Source organism: Natator depressus, chromosome 10, assembly GCF_965152275.1.
Source record: "Natator depressus isolate rNatDep1 chromosome 10, rNatDep2.hap1, whole genome shotgun sequence".
Taxonomy (NCBI): Eukaryota; Metazoa; Chordata; order Testudines; family Cheloniidae; genus Natator; species Natator depressus.
In genome coordinates, this window is record NC_134243.1 from 61969308 (window position 1) to 61989264 (window position 19957).

The window sequence follows — 19957 nt, forward strand, 5'->3', positions numbered from 1 at the left end:
GAAGATTACAAGTGTAGAATGTTGTGGTTCGCTGTGGAAAATCAGAGAGTACAATAGTCTTGTGGATAGTATGGATAGTTCTAGCATTCGATTTTCTTAAGTAAGGTAGGTACTCCTGGCTTTCTTTTAAATTATATGGCATCTACTGTCCTCTTTTTCTGGGAAGTGAAACTTAACTGTGGAAACGGGTAATATAAAAAAAATCACACTTTAAGAAGTATTTAACGTTGATATTGGTTGTAGATGCAAATATATTTAGTTCCCCTTTGTTCATGTGGAAGAATTGATGGCTGAATTACTGGTATTTACATTGTCAAACATCCCCAAGTGGCGGTCTGGTGTGCAGTTTCCTTATGGATTTATAAGGAAACATTTATAGAAATCAAATACACAAACAGTGGTTCTTCAGGTAGTCATTAGTATCTTCTACTGGTTTAGACATATTTTTAATAAGAGGTGAAATAGTTAACTTTAATTTAATAATGTTATTGCTGACAGTGTGTTCACTGACATGAAAACCTTGTGGTTTTCTGGAAGATCTAAGTGTTTGTGATAATTTAAATCAAAGTGTTATATTTAAAAAATGTAGTAAAAACCCAATCCTACGCCCTCAAAGAAAACTCCTGCAAACACAAAAGGTTATTTTCCCCCGTTAAGGATCTGAACAGAAAACCATAGCAGCTTCGATGATGGCCTACATACCCCATTGCCAAGAGAATAGTGCGATAAGCATGAAACAGTGAAGAGCTTCTCATATGTATGTGCTCTAAAAAATTGTGTGTGAGTGAGAGAGAGAGCGTGGACAAACTTAATGTGAATTCAAAACACATTAGAGGATGTGCAGTCTGAAGAGCACATGCAAAAGTTGGTTTATTTTGGTCCTGTGCAATGTCTCTTGAAAATAATAATAAAAAAACAGTATTGACAGTAATTTTTAGGGGAGAAAATATAACTTCTGATGTTTTTCAATTTAAAAAAAAGTTGTATGTGAATTTACGTACGAACCAAGAAGGTGTATGTGTACATGTTTCTTTGAGAGAGGAAAAAGCCTATCTGTCTAAAATAAAATAAAAAATCAGCAACAGGAACAGCTGGTTTTAATAAGGATAAAATCCTTAATGTAAAGGCTGAAAATTGACAAATCTTAGCTAGAATAACTTTTCTTTTTCTAAAGGAGCTAGATTTTTTTTTTTTTTTTTTAAGTTTTATGATCCATCTTGATAAATGCCATTCTGTCTGTATTGCAGCTCTGAATTTTGAACCTTATGGATTGTCATTTACTTCAAGCATGTCTTCGTCCGGCTTTACTGGCCGGCAATCTCCTGCTGGTCTTTCTCTTGGTTCAGACATGTCTGGTAATAGTGCCGAGATAGGACAGAAAGAGTGAGTTTTCGATCTTTGAACTCAAATATAGAATTTCATGTGCAGTTAAACCTATGTTCTTGTCAGGGGTTGACTTCTTGCTACTTGTTTAATCACATGGGACTTAATTTAGAACAGTAGATCTTGAAAACAGCTATTATGTAAAAAGAAATCACTATGCTAATCCAGTATACAAAAAAGAAATAATCAAGGATACCTTTTTTGTCAGATTAACTAGAAGAAATTTATGCATGAAAGTGCAAGCTTTTCAGAATCTTATTCTTCAGACAGTACAAAACTCTGTAATAAAGGAAATTTCCTTAAGTTTCAGAGATCCGTGAATAATTATAGTTCCACACAAATTAGTTAGTTATTAAATGGGACTTAACATCTTTAAAATATCCTGGAACAGCTGGATGTTCCTCACAAGTATTGTTGAAGAATTTCAGAAATGTGAACTTAGTCAGAAATTCTCTTTTTATTAGCACAAGGGAAAACATAAAACCCTACTCATTCATTGCACTTACAGCCATAGAATATTTACAAGTCTGGCAAGTCTTGTGCTTTATCTGAGAGTCTGTTCAGAGTGTTCAAGCATATTCTTGTGCTGGTATTAGGCTCTGCTGGTGTTGAGGTTAGTTTAAATTGAATAGAAAATTAACTCATCTCAGATTTGTAAAGTAAAGTCCAAACATATAATGATGTGCAGCATTTACAAAGTGCTTTACATCTTCAAGTATATTACAGGTTTTCACTACTTACTAAGTGCAATACTTCTATGAAATAATGTATTCCAGTCTCACCTGGCTTCTCATTGAACACCTTGTCAAATTCTGGATCTCATTCCTAATCTTCAAAGCGTTACATGGGATTAGCCCAATTTATCCAAGGAAGTGCCTCACTCTAGATCAGTGGTTCCCAAACTTTAACAAGTTGTGAACCCCTTTCACTAAAATGTCAAGTCTCACAAACCTCCTCCTAAAAATGAATATTTCCAGGGATTTTCTCTTATACCTGAGTATAAATTATAAAAGCAGTGATCTTGGAAATATAACATTTGTTTTTATGACCATGCTTATTACACACTATTTATTATTTATTATTATTTATCATTACAGTACTATTATTACATTATGAAAACGGCATCACTCTTCCAACATCTCACTTTCGTAGCTTGTATCACTTTGAATAAGCCTGTTATAAGACAAAGCTCCTATGTTTCATCAGGGAGTATCAGATGTGAAACAGCATGAAGATATTTAAGAAGCCAACTCAAAGAAGCATTCAGGTCTTGAGCAGTCCAGGCAAACAACGCACGTTACAAAAAGCTTAAACATGTTCTTCATAATAATTTTAAAAACAATACTAGCTGCCTATTTAATTTTAAAAAAAAATCCACCTCCCTTTACATTTTTTATAAGGAGTCTTGAAGTTTAAATCTCCTCAGTGTGATAGATATGCTTGCTTTGATCTGCTTAGCTCTTGGAAGTCCAGGGGCTCTGGGCTGCTAGCCCCATGCTGCCCGGGGTCCTAGGGACAGCTCTGTCTGCCATTAGGGAATTTTTTCCCGAGAACCCCCTGTAACATTTCACGAACCTCAGTTTGGGAACCACTGCTCTAGATGATTATGATCTGTCAAAACAATTCAGTTCTGCTGGAACAACAGAAATATCAATATCAAGAATGAGACTTGTGTCTGCATGAGTCAGTTTTCTCCGCATCTGGCCCATGTCTGTTAAATCCCACTTCCTGGATCTTCCTCACCTTTAGTGACCCCACTTAAATTACATATCGTCAAATCTACAATAAAAATATTTATAACAAGTGAAGGAAAGAGAGTTTTTTGTAATTGCTGATGTATATAAAAACCTAAATAGCTGAGAGCAAACTGGGCATAGTATAGTATATCCACTTCTTGCTGATTTCACAGCAGGGACTGTGTGTGCATTTGTGGGGTGCTTAGCTATTAGCAGAGAAAGTTGCTAGCATGGAATGTCCATGGAGACAGAAGAAGGCTAGTTTCTATTCTCCTGTCTATTGGGATGTTAGAGTGCAAAGTGTGTGCAGATTTACAGAAATCTCTGTAAGAATGGCTTTGCTTTTCGGAATAGCACTTTCACAAGCTGACCCTGCTTTATTACATATCTTTTTAGGACCAATTGTCTGAAACTTGATGGTGTGAGAAAACTATGGGGGAAAGAAGGCTACCTCCCGAAAAAAGAGAACAAAACAGGAAAAGAAGATAAAACACAACCTGTTCCTCAGGATAGCATATTAATGGGACATGTAGTTGATCCTCCTCTGACACAGTCTGAGCAACAGGTAGTCAGCCTTTCAGAGGAAGACAAGGAGAAGCAGCAGCTCGCATCAACGTTGTTTGTGGGGCTAGGGTCAAACAACACTATCAGTCTGGTAAGTGATTTTTATAAATTACAAGTTACAAAAAAGTTTACAAAATAGCTGTATTTAATTAGTTGTTATTTATATTCAACTGCCCTCAAATCAGCGTTTCAGTAGCATTTAGAATGTGACATTAATTAAAAAAAGGATATTGTCATTGCCTAAAGAACCTGTTTATCGGGGCTCCTAAAAAGAAAGGAGCAAAAAATACTTTAAATGACAGATTTTTAAATCAAGCAACTTCTTTGGTTATTAAAGACTTTGGAGTGAACTGTCCTGAGTAGCCAGAACTCCCCTGTGTTTGCTTGCCCTGCCTCCTCACAAAGCTCAAGCTATGCTAAGCTTCCCGAATATTCACTACCTTTAACCCAGCTTTCGAGAGCCCTTGGAGGTTGCAGAGCTCTCATAGCTGGCAGTACGTGTTAAGACTGACGCATTTTCCATAACTTGTGCCTGGGTATGGTAGAATGTGAGAAGTAAAATCACTCACCATTCAAAGACTCTTCTTCTAGTGACCTTTATTAGCACTGCTTGTTCAAATCTTAGTCTCTTATCCCTGATTTTCTGCAAAACCTTTATGTACATGTAGATGCTTTTCAACAGAGGATAAAGTATTTCCTAACTGTACAGGGACCACAATGATGCCTGCACTACAAAACAACTCTAATGCCCTCAAAGTAACTTCTTAAGTGTCCCATGCAGTGTCCAGTGCATATTTTAAAACAAACCGTTATTTAAAGGTCACCTCTGTTGGATAGTTGACTTTTATCTGCCCTTTGTCCCTGGTCCTTCCAGACAGGTTTCACTCTGTTAATTCAGCCAATCACCAAGTTAAAAAAAATAAATATAAAAATCTCTTCTGTTTTTTTCTTCAGATGGGGAAAGCAGACTCCACCACTCAGAAGTTAAAAAAAAAATCAAAAATAAGTGAAACCCAGAATAGCAAAGAAACATCTAGTTTCCAGAATATTGCTACCTTGCCTTTCAGTCCTTTACCTGATACAGCTCCTAACAATAAGGAAAACTTTCAGGGCAATGAACATCTCGGATTAAGGAAAGTCTCACTGACTTCTTCAGAAGTTTTGGAAGCTAGTGTATCATTTGATACGTCTCAATCCCTAACAGAAGCTGGACTGGATGAGAAGCTTTCAAACTGTAGACTATCAACATCCTCTTTGTTTGCTGATAGTAATATTGAAGTTTTTCAGCCTTCCCAAAGTGTTCCAGATATAGTTGCCAATAAGGCCCCCGTGAGTCTTTGCTTACCAGGTGAACTAGCTGATCACCCTCATTCAGAAATAGTAGAGCTTTGTAGCAGTGACATCCTGACTATGAACTCGTGTAAAGTTTGGACAGATGACTGTTTACTGCTTATCTTGTTTGTTGCCAACAAAAGCACCTCACCACTCAAAACTGTGACCGTAGTGTTTGAAAATGCAGAGCATTTTAAGGTAAGAAAATGAATTGTTACTTGTACAATAGAAGAGAACCATTGGTTTCCTCTGTTTTTTACTTATGACATACAGTGAGTTTTTCTTTTCAGGTAGTTCAGTTGATAAGCTTTTTATGACTTTTAAGGAATCAGACATGTTACTATTCTTGTTCTCATGTAGTGAGAGCAATCAAGATGTTTTAGAGATTTCTTTAGGACTTCAGCTACATCTGGGATTTGTATAATGGTTGGTAAAGGAGTATCAAGGTAAAAAAACCATTAAGGATGTAATAGAAAAATCTTATTGATTGAACCTCAAACCTTTACATGTGTTAATTAATCTAAGAGTATGTCTACATTTGAGCTGGGAAGGGTACACATATCCACACTGGCTCTGCTTGAGTGACTGCCTAAAAATAAAAGTGTGTCCACGGCAATATGGCTGGCTCTTTGGGTTAGCCTCCCTGTGTACGTTCGGGTATGTACTCAGGTGGCTAACCTGAGCCGCCAGCTGTGCTGCTGAGGACACACTGCTACTTTTAGGCACTAGCGAGACATGGGTACATGTTTGCAAACTAGGAATCACACCTCCTAGCTCAAATGTAGATGTACCCTAAAAAGTATTTATGGATTGCTATAAATGTCCGTGGATCTTGCTATATTCCAAGATGTAGCCACTTGCACATCCCCGAAACATGGTTAGATATCCTCAAAATGACAGTATATGCCAGTGATAGTATTGAGCATTGGATAATCAATGTTCATAAGAGTGCTGACTGATCTATAGAAATTGTCTCCTATTCAAAAGCAGAAGGGTAGACTTTTGGGGTCGGAGGGGAGAGGGAATCCACTGAAAGGGAGTTCAGGTACGGAGTCATGAAACCTCAGTTTCTGCGGAGGTCCATTGCTAACTGGATCAGTGGAAATAAGCGAAAGGCTTATTAGAAGTAGCTTTAACAGGTAATGGGTTTTGATGCCTTTTTCCTTTTAGAATTTCTGGTTTGAATCATGCTGGGTTGCTGCCATCACATGTCTAGTTGGTTATGTTGTTCTTAGCTGACAAGTGTCCATACCACAGACTGCTACCACAGTTGGCACCTGTGCGGTGGCAGAGTGGCAGTCTCAGCAGAAGCCAAAGGCTGAATGTTGATGGAAATGTAATTATCCTCATTCCTAGACGTGGTATCCACTTCGTGGTTTTGCATACAGTTGGCACAGTGTGGGGAATCTTGCAGTTTCACTGTCTGTGGTGTGAACGTGTATTGAGGATAAATCAAGGCTTTCAGTTTCCAAGGCTGTCAGTTCAACAACTTTCCTGAGCACTAAATTCACTTTGAATAGTCAAAGTGTACTTCTATACAATTTTACAGTTAAACCTGAACCAGCAGTACAATAGTCATGGGTGGTGGATAAAACATGCAACAGTATTATGGTTTTATTCAGCAATGATGGAGTACTGTGAGAGAGCAGTTCAAAGCGCATTCTCTGTTTACAAGATTTCCTGTTTACCCTCTGCTAAGACACATGGCTATTTTATAATAAAATCCTGGTAGAGAAGTAGTTAGCATTTTGTTGAGTTGAGTGTTTGGAATTTCATTGTTTGACTAGTGAAACTGCTGTATTTCCATAGAAGTTAAATGTAATTTAGTGTGCCTGGTAGGGTGGGATTGTCCTTTGTGATCCTGATCTCACACCTAATGGAAATTGGGATTGATGCCATTGCAGTCAATTAGGTTACATGTGTGTAAGATCAGAATCAGTCCTGGTGCGTTCAGGGATTGTAAACTCTGGATTAGCAATTTTTAGTTGAAAGTAATCTGAATATTTTCTGTTACCTTTTTTTCTTTATTTGTAGATCTTTGAGAGTCTTAGCTGTCGTTTTCCTGTAATAGAAGCTCAAAGCATGGAAAGCTGCCAAAAGTGTGTGCAGTTGGAAAAAGTCTGTACAGAGGGCATTCTCTTCGGCTCCATTCGTTATCCTCTAGATACGGATACTCATCTTGAGTTTTCACTAACTTTCTCACTGTCCGATTTCATCAGGTAAATCACTGATAAAATGAGACTCTTTTTAAAAAAAAAAAAAATCTGGTATTGCAGTCAAAGTAGTAAATAGCACAGGATGGCTCAGGAGGCTGATGATGGGAAATAGAAGCTTCTGTCTGTGGGCTGTTGATTTTTAATTTAATTCAGACTGGTAATGTTAGTACAGTATGTCACCACTTGTCAATGGCCTATTAATATGTGAAATAAGTGTGTTGGCATTAGTCTGGTTCCTAGAGGCCAGTAATGCCATCACCATTCCCCCCCATCATCGCAACTGGCTCCTTTGTTAGCAGTCTCAGCAGAAAGATGATGGAATGACTAGGCATGGAGAGTGAGCAACCTGCTCATCTTAAATAGTCATCAGTCCAGGTTAAGCATTCATAGCAGGGGCAGTGTAAGGAGGCTAGTACAGCAATTGCCTTGCTGTGCCTATTCTTATAAATTGAGGATTTCAGAAATTAGGAATGTCAGTCCAACACCTTCAGTGAGCATTAAAGTTCACATCGTTTTCATGGCTTTAAAAATTATATACATAGTGACTTTCACAGGCTTTTCTGCCACCTTCTCTTTTGCTTTTTAAATGTATATTTGAGATAGTGAGAAGTTTTTCTGTTGTAAATTAAGATGGCATGATCTAAATTCCTTGCATTGTCCTATGAGAGAGACTGAGATTAGTAATTCAGGCATGAAACTTTTTCTCCTCTTCTCTCCTCCCTCTTCCCAACTTCTCTCCTTGGAGCTTAGCTTTTTATTTCAAATAATAAAAAAAATACTTGTCTCAAAACCACACTATAAAAGCTTAACTCTGTTTTGTTCTGTACTAACACTTAGTTTTTTTAGTATCTACTACTTATTTGCTACTATGGAAAATATGGTATTTTGTGGTGAGACAAGGCACTTAGTAATGTTGCCACAAAGGTTTTGCATAGTAAAGAATGTTAATACCCCTGACTGCTTAGTTTTGGTGTCTGCCCAAATAATTATCTTTAGAAAGGATTCAATTACCTAGATTATCCAAAATATTGATTTCCACTGAATTATCAATTTAAGAGCTAAGTACAAATCCCTTAAGACTACCTAATGCTTTTTCACTTGGACACATTCACTGGAAATACTAAATACTCTTTTGGAGTGTTGAATGAAATTGATTGGACAGAAAGGAGAATAAAGACGTTGCTTCAGCAGAAAGTAAATTGTAAATCTTTGAAACTGAGTTTATTTTAAATTCAGGGACCCAAATTGTGTGAAAGGACTGACCACTTTTACAGTAAAAACAGCTCATGCTCTTTATTTTTTAGCTCTCAATATTTTCATTCCTGAAGTAGTGGAAGTAACATTTTGTGTTCAAGCAGCCAATTTAAGTTTTTAAATTAGACTTTGTACTTGAGAGTGACATTTATAAGGTTTCCATAGTAAACTCTTTATTTAAGGGGCTTATAACTTGGACATTTAAGTGGCATTATGCTGAAGTTGGTCAGCACTAATGTTTGATTTAAGTTAAATTATTATTTTTTTTAATTTAGAGGGCTGTAAAAAGCAATTCAGGCTCTTCATATTGTGGGGTGGAAGGTTTGTGTTTCCACAAGTGCATTTTTAAAATAGTTTGCTTGCTTTGCTATATAATGGTTTCAGATACAGATTATTTTGGAGATCAGATATATCCAGACTCAGATTTGTGTTTAATTCTTTTTCAGACCAATGAAAATTACCACTGAAGACTTTGGGAGACTGTGGCTGTCCTTTTCTAATGATGTGAAACAAAATCTAAAAATGTCACCTTCTCAGGGATCTCTCTCAGTAGCTCTGAACGCCCTGAAGCAGAAATTAAAGCTCCATATTGTTGAAATTATTGGTGAGTGAATTAACATTTATATTCTATACCTTGGTGCTGTAAGTGCCCAGGGTTTTGCACAGCACATAGGTTGTGCCAAGTAAATAAGTTCCTGCCCCAAAGAGTTTACAGTCTAAGACTCTGATCCTGTAACACCTGTGCACGTGAGTAACTAACTCTACACAGTCATTGCTCCCTTGACTTTAGTAAGTCTGCTCAGATGCTGGGGGCTGGTGTGTAAAGGTATAAGTGGGTATAATACAATGGCAAATAATAGAGTGGCATGTTCTCATTTTTATCTGAAGTGCTTCCCAAAATAGATATGTTTTCAGAAGTATTTTGAAAGAGGTGAGGGAATTGGCAGGCAAGCTTTGAAGGTTTGTATGAAATAAGGCATGAAATTGGGAGTGACGGGGGCTAATTAGGATTGATGTTTGGTGAAGCATGAGATGAGTTGCAGGTGTGAGAGAAGAATAGGGCAGAAAAATGTTACATTTGAAAGCACACTTCAATTTGAACTATATTTAATATGAATTGCAATTATATCTTTTAGTTTTAAAGTTATTTGTTGTTTGTTTTTAAGGTAATGAGGGAATAGTGGCATGCCGGCTACTTCCATCAGTCCCCTGTCTGCTGCATTGTCGTACTCATGCAAGGACACTGGCACTGTGGTTTAGATCCTCTTGTTCTGCTCTTCCAGACAGTTTACTATATCTGTGTCAAAAGGTGATGGAGGAATCTTAATTGCAACAGTGCCTGCTTTTCTAACATATTGGTGTAAAAATAAATGCATACAAAAGACTTACAGGGTTACACAAATGTTTACCAAAGCAAAATGAGTTAAAACGATACTCAAGAGTGGTTTCATCCCCCCAGCTGGCATGTGCCGTATGGACTAACGGGAAAGCAGAATGATCCACGATGTGCCTGCAGAAATGTGCTCAGGATTTTACAGTTGCTGACAGATGACCCGATGAAGTATTGCTAACTGTTTAAATGAAATGTATATTTCTTAGTTTATTGTAGATGATTGAAAGTATTTATTTTCTATTACGTAATTTTTGTATATAGCAACCCTTTACTCTTAGGAGCAGCTACTTAGTACTTAAATATTATTTTAAGGAAAACATCACTGCTATGAAGTCAGCTTTATACTGTAAAAATGATTCAAATGCTTGTCTGTAACATTACCATTTACTTCATTTATGAGCTTTTTCTAAAGTTGCATTTTAAGCACTATTGGAAACAAGACCCATACTGGCTGTTGCACGTGGTATGTTATCTTACCACAGAGGATAGAAGTGCATGCTTCATAGTTGTTTCACTGGCTTTAAATGGTCAGAAGTACTGCACGTGATCTTTTGGTCGTTTACCAGTTAAGGACTTGACTCATGTCACCCAGACAGTCTTTGGAGAATGGGAGAGGTGTCTAAAACTGGGAGTTGCGTGATGATGGCTAAATTGGATGGAGATCCATTGCTATCCAAGTCATGTGTATGGTATCTGCAGCTCCTTGTCATTTTCATTTTATTCCTCTTCTTCACTTGCCTTTGGTAGAAGTCTGTAACACTCATCAAAAGAACTGTGCATGTCCCAAAGATATTTTTCAAAAGGATAGTAGAGGAAAATATTAAGCCTGGATTTATCATAGCTGTGTGACAGTATTGAAGGTGCTGTGTATTTAATTTGGACTGAAACATTTGAATTTACTTTGAATTTTCTTTTATAATGCTAATTATCTACAGTATTGATTGGTTATCAGTCTTTGTAAATTACTGCTTATACATGGTTTGGATGTATTGTGTGGTTATGAGTGTTTCTAAAGGCTTGTTTACACAGAGCAGCAATGTGCACTATGGGGGTGTGATTTCTAAGGTGCACTAACTGGTCCAGGTAGACACTGCTGGTACGCACTAAAAGTTCCCAAGTGCATTTTACTCTAGTGCTGTGTATTGAAGTGCATTAGGGAACTTTCAGTGTGCACTGGCAGGGTCTACACCAGGGGTCTCAAAAACAGGCCCATGGGCCAGAGTTATTTCCTGTGGCCTGCTATGGGTGCCGACTCCACCGGCAGCCAAGCTCCCCTCCCCTCCTGCCCCCGCCCCAAGCATGCCGCATCACCACTCCGCCTACTTCCCAGCGCTTCCCATTGTCAAACAGCTGTTTGGCAGTGCTTAGGAGTTTCCAGGAAGAAGTGGGGAGGAGCGGGGATGTGGCAGGGCCGGGGTGGGGATTTGGGGAAAGGGTTGGAACAGGGGCAGGGAGGGAGTGGAGTTGGGGCGGGGACTTTGTGGAAGGGGTTGGAATGGGGGTGGGAAGAGGCGGGGCCTTATGGAAGGGGGTGGAGTGAGGGCGGGGCAGGGGACAAAGGGAAGGCTTTAACCAAAGTAATTCTAAAAGTAAATGCGTGCTTTGTCGTTTGAGTGAGATGAATTACTGAGTATTTATATTTTTATTAAAACCCCTCTTCATATTACAGTTTTGAAAAAAGTTAATACATTGACTTTTAATAGCACACTATATTGCTCTTCATTTTTTTTCATGTTTGACTATACTTTTGTATCATTGTATGAAAAGGTTTCAGTGATGTGGCCCTCGGGCCAATGTTCTCATCCTCATGTGGCCCTCATGGTGATTTGAGTTTGAGATCCCTGGTCTATACGGACCAACTAATACACAATGTGTTAGTGAGCTTTCGAAATCACACCCACATGGTGTACATTGCTGCTTTGTGTCGACAAGCTATAAGGCTTAATAGATCTAATCAGCCTAGCATGCATGCTGTGTGTGTGTGTGAATTGTTTCTCCCCTTCTTTGTCACTACCATTCCCAAAACCCAGCATCTACGCCTTGGAATCCTGTGATCTGCATTTATTTAGACAGCAAATGAAACACATCACTGTCTCGCACAACTTTACAGTAATTCACAAGTAGCTATTTTTCTTTAAATTTAGAAGAATTGACATTTGTGCAAACAATGCTTGCAAGTGTGGCATACAAAGGAAATGGAATTCTACATCAGTTTGCATTATCCTTATGCTATTTTTTATATTGAAAAGGAAAACCTTAGGAGATATCTTAATATTCTCAGTTTTCATCTGGCAAACATCAGTGTTTAAGGAAAGAAAAGTATTAATTATTTTTATTTTGCTTCATTTTGTTAAATGTTCATAAAATCATATAAAGAATGTAATTTTGATACACCAGTGATCATAAAGATTGTTTTAATAACTTCTTTTAGAGATTAAGCCAATTGTCTTATATTACCACAGGTACTATGACATAAAAGATCTTTTGGTCACTGCTATTACAAAACCCTCTAATTGAGGGATTTATTAAAATGCACTAAGTCTGTAAATATATTAAACATTCTGCATGCATTAAATAATGTATATTTAATGCTCTGGGACAATTTGTATGAATGAAAGCTTATTTTAATTTCCCTGCTAGTACAGAATGTAAATCAAGTTGGGTGCTATAATTGGATTTCAGTGTATTATAAAAAAATTACAGAAATATCTGTTCTAGCCTATGCATTTTTCACCATTTCTTTAATGGGATGTTAAGTCTCTCCTGATATGAAACAAACCAGTAATGCCTTCTGTTTACTTGTAGGTATGATGCTCCTCTTTATCCTTAGTTTTTTCCACCTTGGTTGTTTAATGTAACCATATAGTTAATGCACTTTGAGCTGTAAATATGCAGATTCTGAGAAAACAATCAAGGGTCTTATGTTGCTGTGACATACAGGGGTTTGCTCGCTTGTACCCGAGGTACAGCCTTTATTTTTAGATCGTCCACCAAAACTATTGTGTTAATCTCTTTGTTTACACTTTTCTGTAATTTAATAATGTGCATCTAATAAAATCTCCAGCCCAGTTTTACAGCTGTTTTAACTGGGCATGTGTCTTTGGTGCTGTGTACCTTAACAGTGGTACTATTAGAATAATGGCATTTAATATTATTGAAGAATTGTTCCCCAACATAGATGATTTGTAATTTAATGGCTGCAGGTCTAGACTCCCACTGCCAAGAGATTAAATAAAAGACAGAAAAATGCTCCGTCTATACTGGCAAGCATTGTGTACATAAAACTTAAATGAGATGTGTTAGCAAGCAAGGACAGACGTGCCTGTTTTTACATGTTGAATGACAGAGTACTAGCCCCCATTTCGATTATTGTTTCTCAGTGCAACAAAATAGTGACAAAGAATGTAACATATGTGTTTCACTAAGTTTGCTCACCATAGCAATTAGTAATGACACATATTCAGCTTCAGGTATACGAAGGGTAGATGTCACACTATCTTTGAGTCTATTATTTCAGCAGCATTTTGTATCCCATGGCTTCTTCATATTCTTTTTGGAATTGAGCCAGATTATGAACTCGGCACCACAGGAAAACTGTGTGGTTGAGCATTCATGCTTTCATCATTCCTAGAGTTGATTAGTGCAATGGTGTTATTGCCTACAAAAAAAACTTGACAATTCTTAGGCTACTGGTATGCTGTGTTCACAGCCTGTCTTGTGGATATTGTATCCTTGTACTCCCCTGTCTACCTCTCTTTAGGGAAGGGGCTGTCTGCTTTGAGCATGCTGTTCATATGGTACATTGCTGCTAGAGTTTGGAGCAGGAACTGGGAATTCTGGGGCTCCAAATGTAGCCCTGAATGCATCTGTTCTGGAGCAAGTCAGTTGTACCTCTCTGCATCAATTTCCTGATCTGTAAAATGGAGGGTGGTGGTGAGATGGGCATAGCTGGGTTTATTTAGGTAATTCTACAACAATTTATATTATCCTTACTCTAATTTTTATAATGAAAACCTTTTAAGAGGTATTGCAGGCTTCTCAGTTCTCATTTGGCAACCACATCAGTGCTGTCGGGAAAAAAATTACTCTGTTCTTATTTTAGTTTGTCTTTTGTATAGCACTTAAAAGATGCTCTACAAAATAATATAAGAATTTATAATTCCAGTTTTAAATAGCCCACCTTTGTTACTCATGTTTTGTACTGATTAATTCTCTATGGTCCCAGCTCTGAGATATGGAGACCTGAGCCTTTATAAGACAAAGGAAATTTTGCCTTACCTGTTAAAGTTCTCTACTTTTAAAAGGATGTAGACATTAATCTGTTCTACCCTCTGATTTTTTTTAATTAGGTAGGGCAAACCACAGACATCGTTCAGTCTCTATATTAAATGTCTGATTCTTCTTCAAGGGCTTCTGTGTATTCCCATGTATGAAAGCCAGCCTCTAGAATTGAGGTATACAACTATATAAAAAAGCAGTGTCCACTGGGGGGTGCCAGGAGTGTCTCGGTTAAGATGATGTAATCCCTTCTGTATAAGGGAGCGCACCTCTTTCTTTTGCCTCCAATGCAGAGAGCTAAACGGAACTGTCTCTCATGTCTGCAGGCTAATTAGCTAGCCTTAGAAATACGTGTTTTGGTAAGGTGGTGCTACAATCCATTTCTGCCTAGAACACCTCGCCCTCTTCAGGGCTCGCTTGCTAATCTCCCACAAGTGGGAATTCCCTGAGGCTTACGAGTAACTGTTCCTCAAAAATTGCCTCTGTGCCTTCAAACTACCCACCTGCCTTCTTTTGTGGCTCATAGTGGTTTGTGTTTCAGGACTCTGAGGGCTAGGGAGAAGGAACTGATGTGTGGGAGGAGTGTATTCCCACATTTCAATTGAGCAGATGACTTTATCCAAGTTCAAGGGCATTCCTGCACTCCCAGCAGATACAGCATTTTTACGTAGTTCTGCAGCTCAATGCTGAAGGTGCTGTGCTGAAGAACAGCAGTTACTAGTAAGTAACCCCTATTTTTAAAAATGTCTTTGGTGTTTTAGCAATATCCTAGAGTTACTGCAAGTTTAGAATTTATGGGCAATTCTGTGACAGAACAGTCTGTCCTGTGCTTAATAATCTGATAGACAATTCTGAAGCTGCCACCATGCCCTGTGGAAGGAAGGAAGGAAACCACATTGTGAGGACTGACAGAAGATAAAATAATTGTAAGGTGAAATTCATCTCTCTCTGATTGGGCACAGGATTTCCCTTTATTTCTGCTAATTCCCCTTTCTTCCCACCTGCACTCTCCCAAAACTAAGATTTGCAGTCAGTGGGATGCATCTGGGACCCATCCATCTTCTCTCTTGTGTCCATGAAGAGAGCATTAATGCAGCTATAAAGCTACTGTTGCCACTGCAGGCTGTGTAGTCTCATGGGAAGGCAAAGCAAGAGAAAGTTAGATGGCATTAGAGTGTACAGGATAGGAGAATCATTCACATGAACTCTCTTCCTCGGACCAGTTCTGTAACTCCCTGCTGCACACATGTGTTGTCAGCTTCTGTGAGTTAAAACCAGGGGTCAGGAGACGTGTGTCAAACTGAGGCCTAATTATGTGTTAACCACCATTTACAAGACTAGCCATATTCTAATGTGGCTGTAGTTAAAGCTCACACACTTATACACTGTACTTTTTCTTGTGTTATTCTGCATTTATGTGCACATCTGCATTTGACATTTTCCTTGTAATTTATTGGTTTATTAGTTTGCATAGTACAAATTATTTCTAAAAATCCCGCAAGCTACGTGCAGGGTTTACTCTTCCTAGGAATCTACTGGAACACAGATTCATAAGGATGAATAGATCTGATTGAGACTTTACCTGGAGGTCAGGAATAGCCACCATGACTTAATTTAAAATTGGGAAATTTTTCTGTGTCTTATAACTTGTGTAAAACCCCAATGTTGTGTCTGCATTTAGCAGTTATGCTTGAAGAATTGTCACAGGCTTGATTTTACAGCTACATTGGAGTTAGAGAAAATGTAATTATTGAAGTGTAGGATTTTAACTCCTGTCTGACTGAACCAGAATGACACAACTTCCTTTTGGTGTTTTATTGTGAACTAAGGGCTCTTTGACATTTTTTGCAGGTTGCTACAGAAACAAAGACACTGAAATCTTTGCAAATTGGATTTTATATACAGTGTACATCAGAGGGCATTGAATAATACTTTAATTGCCCCATGTAAATAGAACTGAGTTATAGAGATGGGAGAAGTTGAACGGTTTTCTAAAGAGGACAGATATTTTACAATGTTTAGCAAAGTCAATGGTTATTTTCCATCTGACATTCATAATTAGCCAGTTCTTCCAAAGTGCCCATGTTGTAATGGAGTTAAAGAAAAAGATAGCCAGACCTCACAAGAGCATTCTAAGGCCAGGTCTACATCAGTAGAGCTACATCATTTGGGGATATGAAAAATCCACGCCCTTCAGCAGCGCAGTTATACTGACCTAACGCCAATGTAAACAGCACTACGTTGGTGGGGAGGGTTTCTCCCGTCGACATAGCTACCACCTCTCATGGAGGTGGATTAACTATGCCAGTGGGAGAAGGTCTCCCATTGGCCTAATAGTGTCTTCACGGAAGTGCTACGGTGGTGCAGCTGCAGTGCTTTAAGTGTAGGCCTGCCCTAAAATGTCTATTTTTGTGTACTTGCCACTATGTAGTAATTCATCCTTTTTTTTTGGTGCTGATAGTTGCTACCTTGTTAGAGAAGAGGCTGTTGGGGGAAAAAACCTGTTCCTTCTGTCTGCATTTGCAGTACTGCTTTTGCTCTCACAATCCACATTTTATCTTTTTTAGTTGTCATTTTTTTCTCAGATACTCTGAAAATATTTTCAACGGGACATCTGAATAGGAATATCCATCATATCTATTGTATTTCTAAATATGAATTAAAACTGCCCTATTGCAATCACATTATACCCCTTCCCATAAGTCTCTATCCCTGCTCATCCCATAATTTGGGCAGGAGCAGAGACTTGTTCTGTTTAATGGATAGTAGTCATTTTGATGGTTGTATATAGCACCCAGATATTACGTTGCTGCTTTCCTTGCAAACGCTTGAGACACCATTTTTAGACCTCTTTTTGGCCTAAAACAACTTGACAATCCTTTCTCAGTGTATGTGTGTGTCTCTCTCTTTTTGACACTGTTACTTATCTGACATTCTACATAGGGACGGGGAAATAAACCTACTTCTACATCTATTGTAAGACTTTCTTTTGCAATGTTATTGCTGAAATGAGACTATTGTAGTGTAGCTTCCAACTCCATTTTGAATCCATCACTTATACACTATTCTACAACATATTTGCAATAAGTAAGACAGCATATACTCAGTACTATTTATTGTGCTTCATATTGTTTAATAAATAGACTGCATAATGAATGCCACTAGCCACCTTCTCAGGATGTATTGAATCATACTTATATTCTTTAATATTACTATTACATACATAAAAATATTTGACACAAGTTAATTTAAACAAGAATGAAGTGAAGAATATGGTGTTTAATCTTCTGCCTTCTATACCAGGCTGAAAGTGGTTTATTATAAGCAGGGCTGGTAAATGGTGTGTGACACTTCTTTTTAGTTGCTTATAACTTTGCCGAACTTTAATCATCTGGGCTGAAATTTTCCATGCTGAGTCTGCCTAAGGCTGAAAGCTTTGGAAAATTTCAGCCAAAATGATTCAGATGTTTGAGAATGAGACTAGGGAAAAATTCTGTGTTTTGTCCATGTTAAAAAAAATTCTGGAAATCCTTTTCTTTGAAATGCTCTAGTCCACCTTAGTGTTGGAGCAGGGACTTGAAATTTGTCAGGGAGCCTGAGTTTGTGTCAGGGATGTGCCTTTTGACACCCCTCCCCCCAAAAGCCCAAATTTGGCTTGGAAATATTGCAGTTTGCACATGCCTCTTAGATTTTAGCAGCTAAATTTCCCAAAGATTCTGTCTGCGCTGAGCATACTCAAGCCTGGAACTGAGCAGGACTTTCCCTGCAATTGCAGTTCTGAGCTACTTTCAGCTGCAATTAAACTGAGAGCATATCACCTGATGATGGGCCTAAGGAGTGTGTAGGAGGAAGAGGTCTGCTGTGAATGTGGAGGGGATGAGAGTCAGAACTTTGAGTGGTTTCAGAGTAGCAGCTTTGAGTGGGGAGGGGGAAATGGAAACCGAAACTGGGACTGGAGACAGGCATGGAGGGGGAGAGAAAAACTAGGTGTTGGGGTAAAGGGGAAACTCTGAGCTGGGGGGGGACTGGGTCTGTCTGGGCAAGGAGAATGGGAGCTGGGGAGGGAAGTGTGTAGGGTGAGGGGACTGGGAGTTAGAGAGTGGAGGGAAAACTGAGGTCAGATGAGTCAAAGGGGAGACTGGGGAAGGGGGAGGGGACACAGGGCTGGAGTGTGTGGGGAGAACTTGAACAAGAAGCTGGGGGTGGGACGCTGAGATTGGACAAGGAGCCTGGGGAGGGAGATTGGTACTCAGTCAGTGGGGACAGGAAATGGGAGAATGAGGGGCACTGGAGGCTGAGGTGGGGGGGATGAGAGAGATTGGCCAAGGAGCCCGGGGGCAACTGGGACTGGCTGGGTAAAGAGACTGGGTATGGATACTAGGGCTGGGGGAAGACTGGGACGGTGAGTCCAGAAAGATGTGTGGAAAGGCACCTCCTCAGCTTTGGCTCAGCGCTTCCCTGTCTGGCCTGGGTAAGTCAGCCCCTGACTTTGGATGGTGTTTATTCTCCCTGCTCATGCCATGCCTAGGCCTGATGGGATGTGCCAGAGGGGAGTCAGCTTTTCCACACCCATGCTATTAAAGAGCAATGGTGTTTTAAAATCCTGTGCAAAGGCTGTTGGCTCACACTGGGTTTTCCCTAAAGATGTCAACATTTTAGGTGGAATTCTGGGGAACGTGCAAGAGCTGCGGGGAAGTGTGGGGAAGACAGCACAAGTGTCAGGGCCTAGGCAATTGTACTGCAGGGTCCTCACTGCAAAGAGGGGTGTCAGCCATAAGATCTGCTTGTGGAATGCAAGCCTAGAAGCCAGGAACAGAGCCTAAACTCTGCCTAGCTGCCGCACTTTGAAGCCACTGAATGACCACAGAACTTGAATGATAAAGAAGCTGCTTTCAATCTCTCTGCTCACCATTGACTGTATATGCAGCACAAAGGAGACACATGTAAATGGTCCAGAAGTTAGAGTGTAAGAGAATGGCCTCAAAGTAAACCCACCACCTTAATATTTAATTTAAGGAAACGTCTTGCCTCTTCATGGAATTCAGTTCATTTTATTTTAGAATGATCCACAATAATTGTAATAATTTTACATTGCAGTGGTAGCCTTTCTAAGATCAACATGGAATCGTCATCAAAACGGGGGTTTAATATTATACAGGATTGTGATTGTTTGACTGAACTGAAAAGAAATAAAACCTGTATCCTTTAATAAAAAAAAAAAAAATCAGCTAGCTCTGTACACAGGGGACTCTGCATTTGGATCCCCTCACAGCAGCATGGCAATTCTCCAGCAGGAGGAGCCAGACCACCTCTGTGATAAATGCTCCTCTCACAGGGATGTTGTGAAAATAAATTCATGAATGTTCGTGAAGCATTCAGAAACAACAGAGTGCCACAGAAACCCCCCTGAGGAAATGAACACTTCTGCCCGCAGAACAGCATTTGAATAGAATACAGTAGCTAAGGCTTGTGGCCACACTGAATGATGGGGAGAAAACAAAATATTGAATAGCTGCTCATTATGTGAGCACTGTTCATCCTGTGCATTGAGTGAGGCAGGGGTCCTGTGGAGGAAAAAATAGTATGTGATCATATAATTAGTCTATCCTAATTCATATGCACAATGGGGCCAAATTAAGGTTGTGCAGACAGCCTTAATTCTGGCATTTCCTCACTTTTGACTTTGGAACCCTAATAATGTTCTTTTAATGTAGTTTTTCAATGTATTTTACATTTACTGAGTGCTAAATTTCTATGCATGGTAACATTGGTTGCAATTGCATAGACACTTAAAGCTGATG

General features: G+C 39.0%; 1 protein-coding gene across 1 annotated transcript in view; it reads left to right on the forward strand.

Annotated features, from left to right (window-relative positions):
• The window catches only part of AP4E1 (adaptor related protein complex 4 subunit epsilon 1), a 34411-nt gene extending 23159 nt beyond the window's left edge, over positions 1–11252 (forward strand). Inside the window, exons 16-21 of the mRNA XM_074966341.1 lie at positions 1248–1383; positions 3516–3774; positions 4638–5213; positions 7050–7234; positions 8932–9089; positions 9652–11252. Of these exons, the coding sequence (XP_074822442.1) occupies positions 1248–1383; positions 3516–3774; positions 4638–5213; positions 7050–7234; positions 8932–9089; positions 9652–9812 (1475 nt within the window). The 3' untranslated portion in view covers positions 9813–11252. The remainder of the gene's footprint in view (positions 1–1247; positions 1384–3515; positions 3775–4637; positions 5214–7049; positions 7235–8931; positions 9090–9651) is intronic.
• The last annotated feature ends 8705 nt before the right edge of the window (positions 11253–19957 follow it).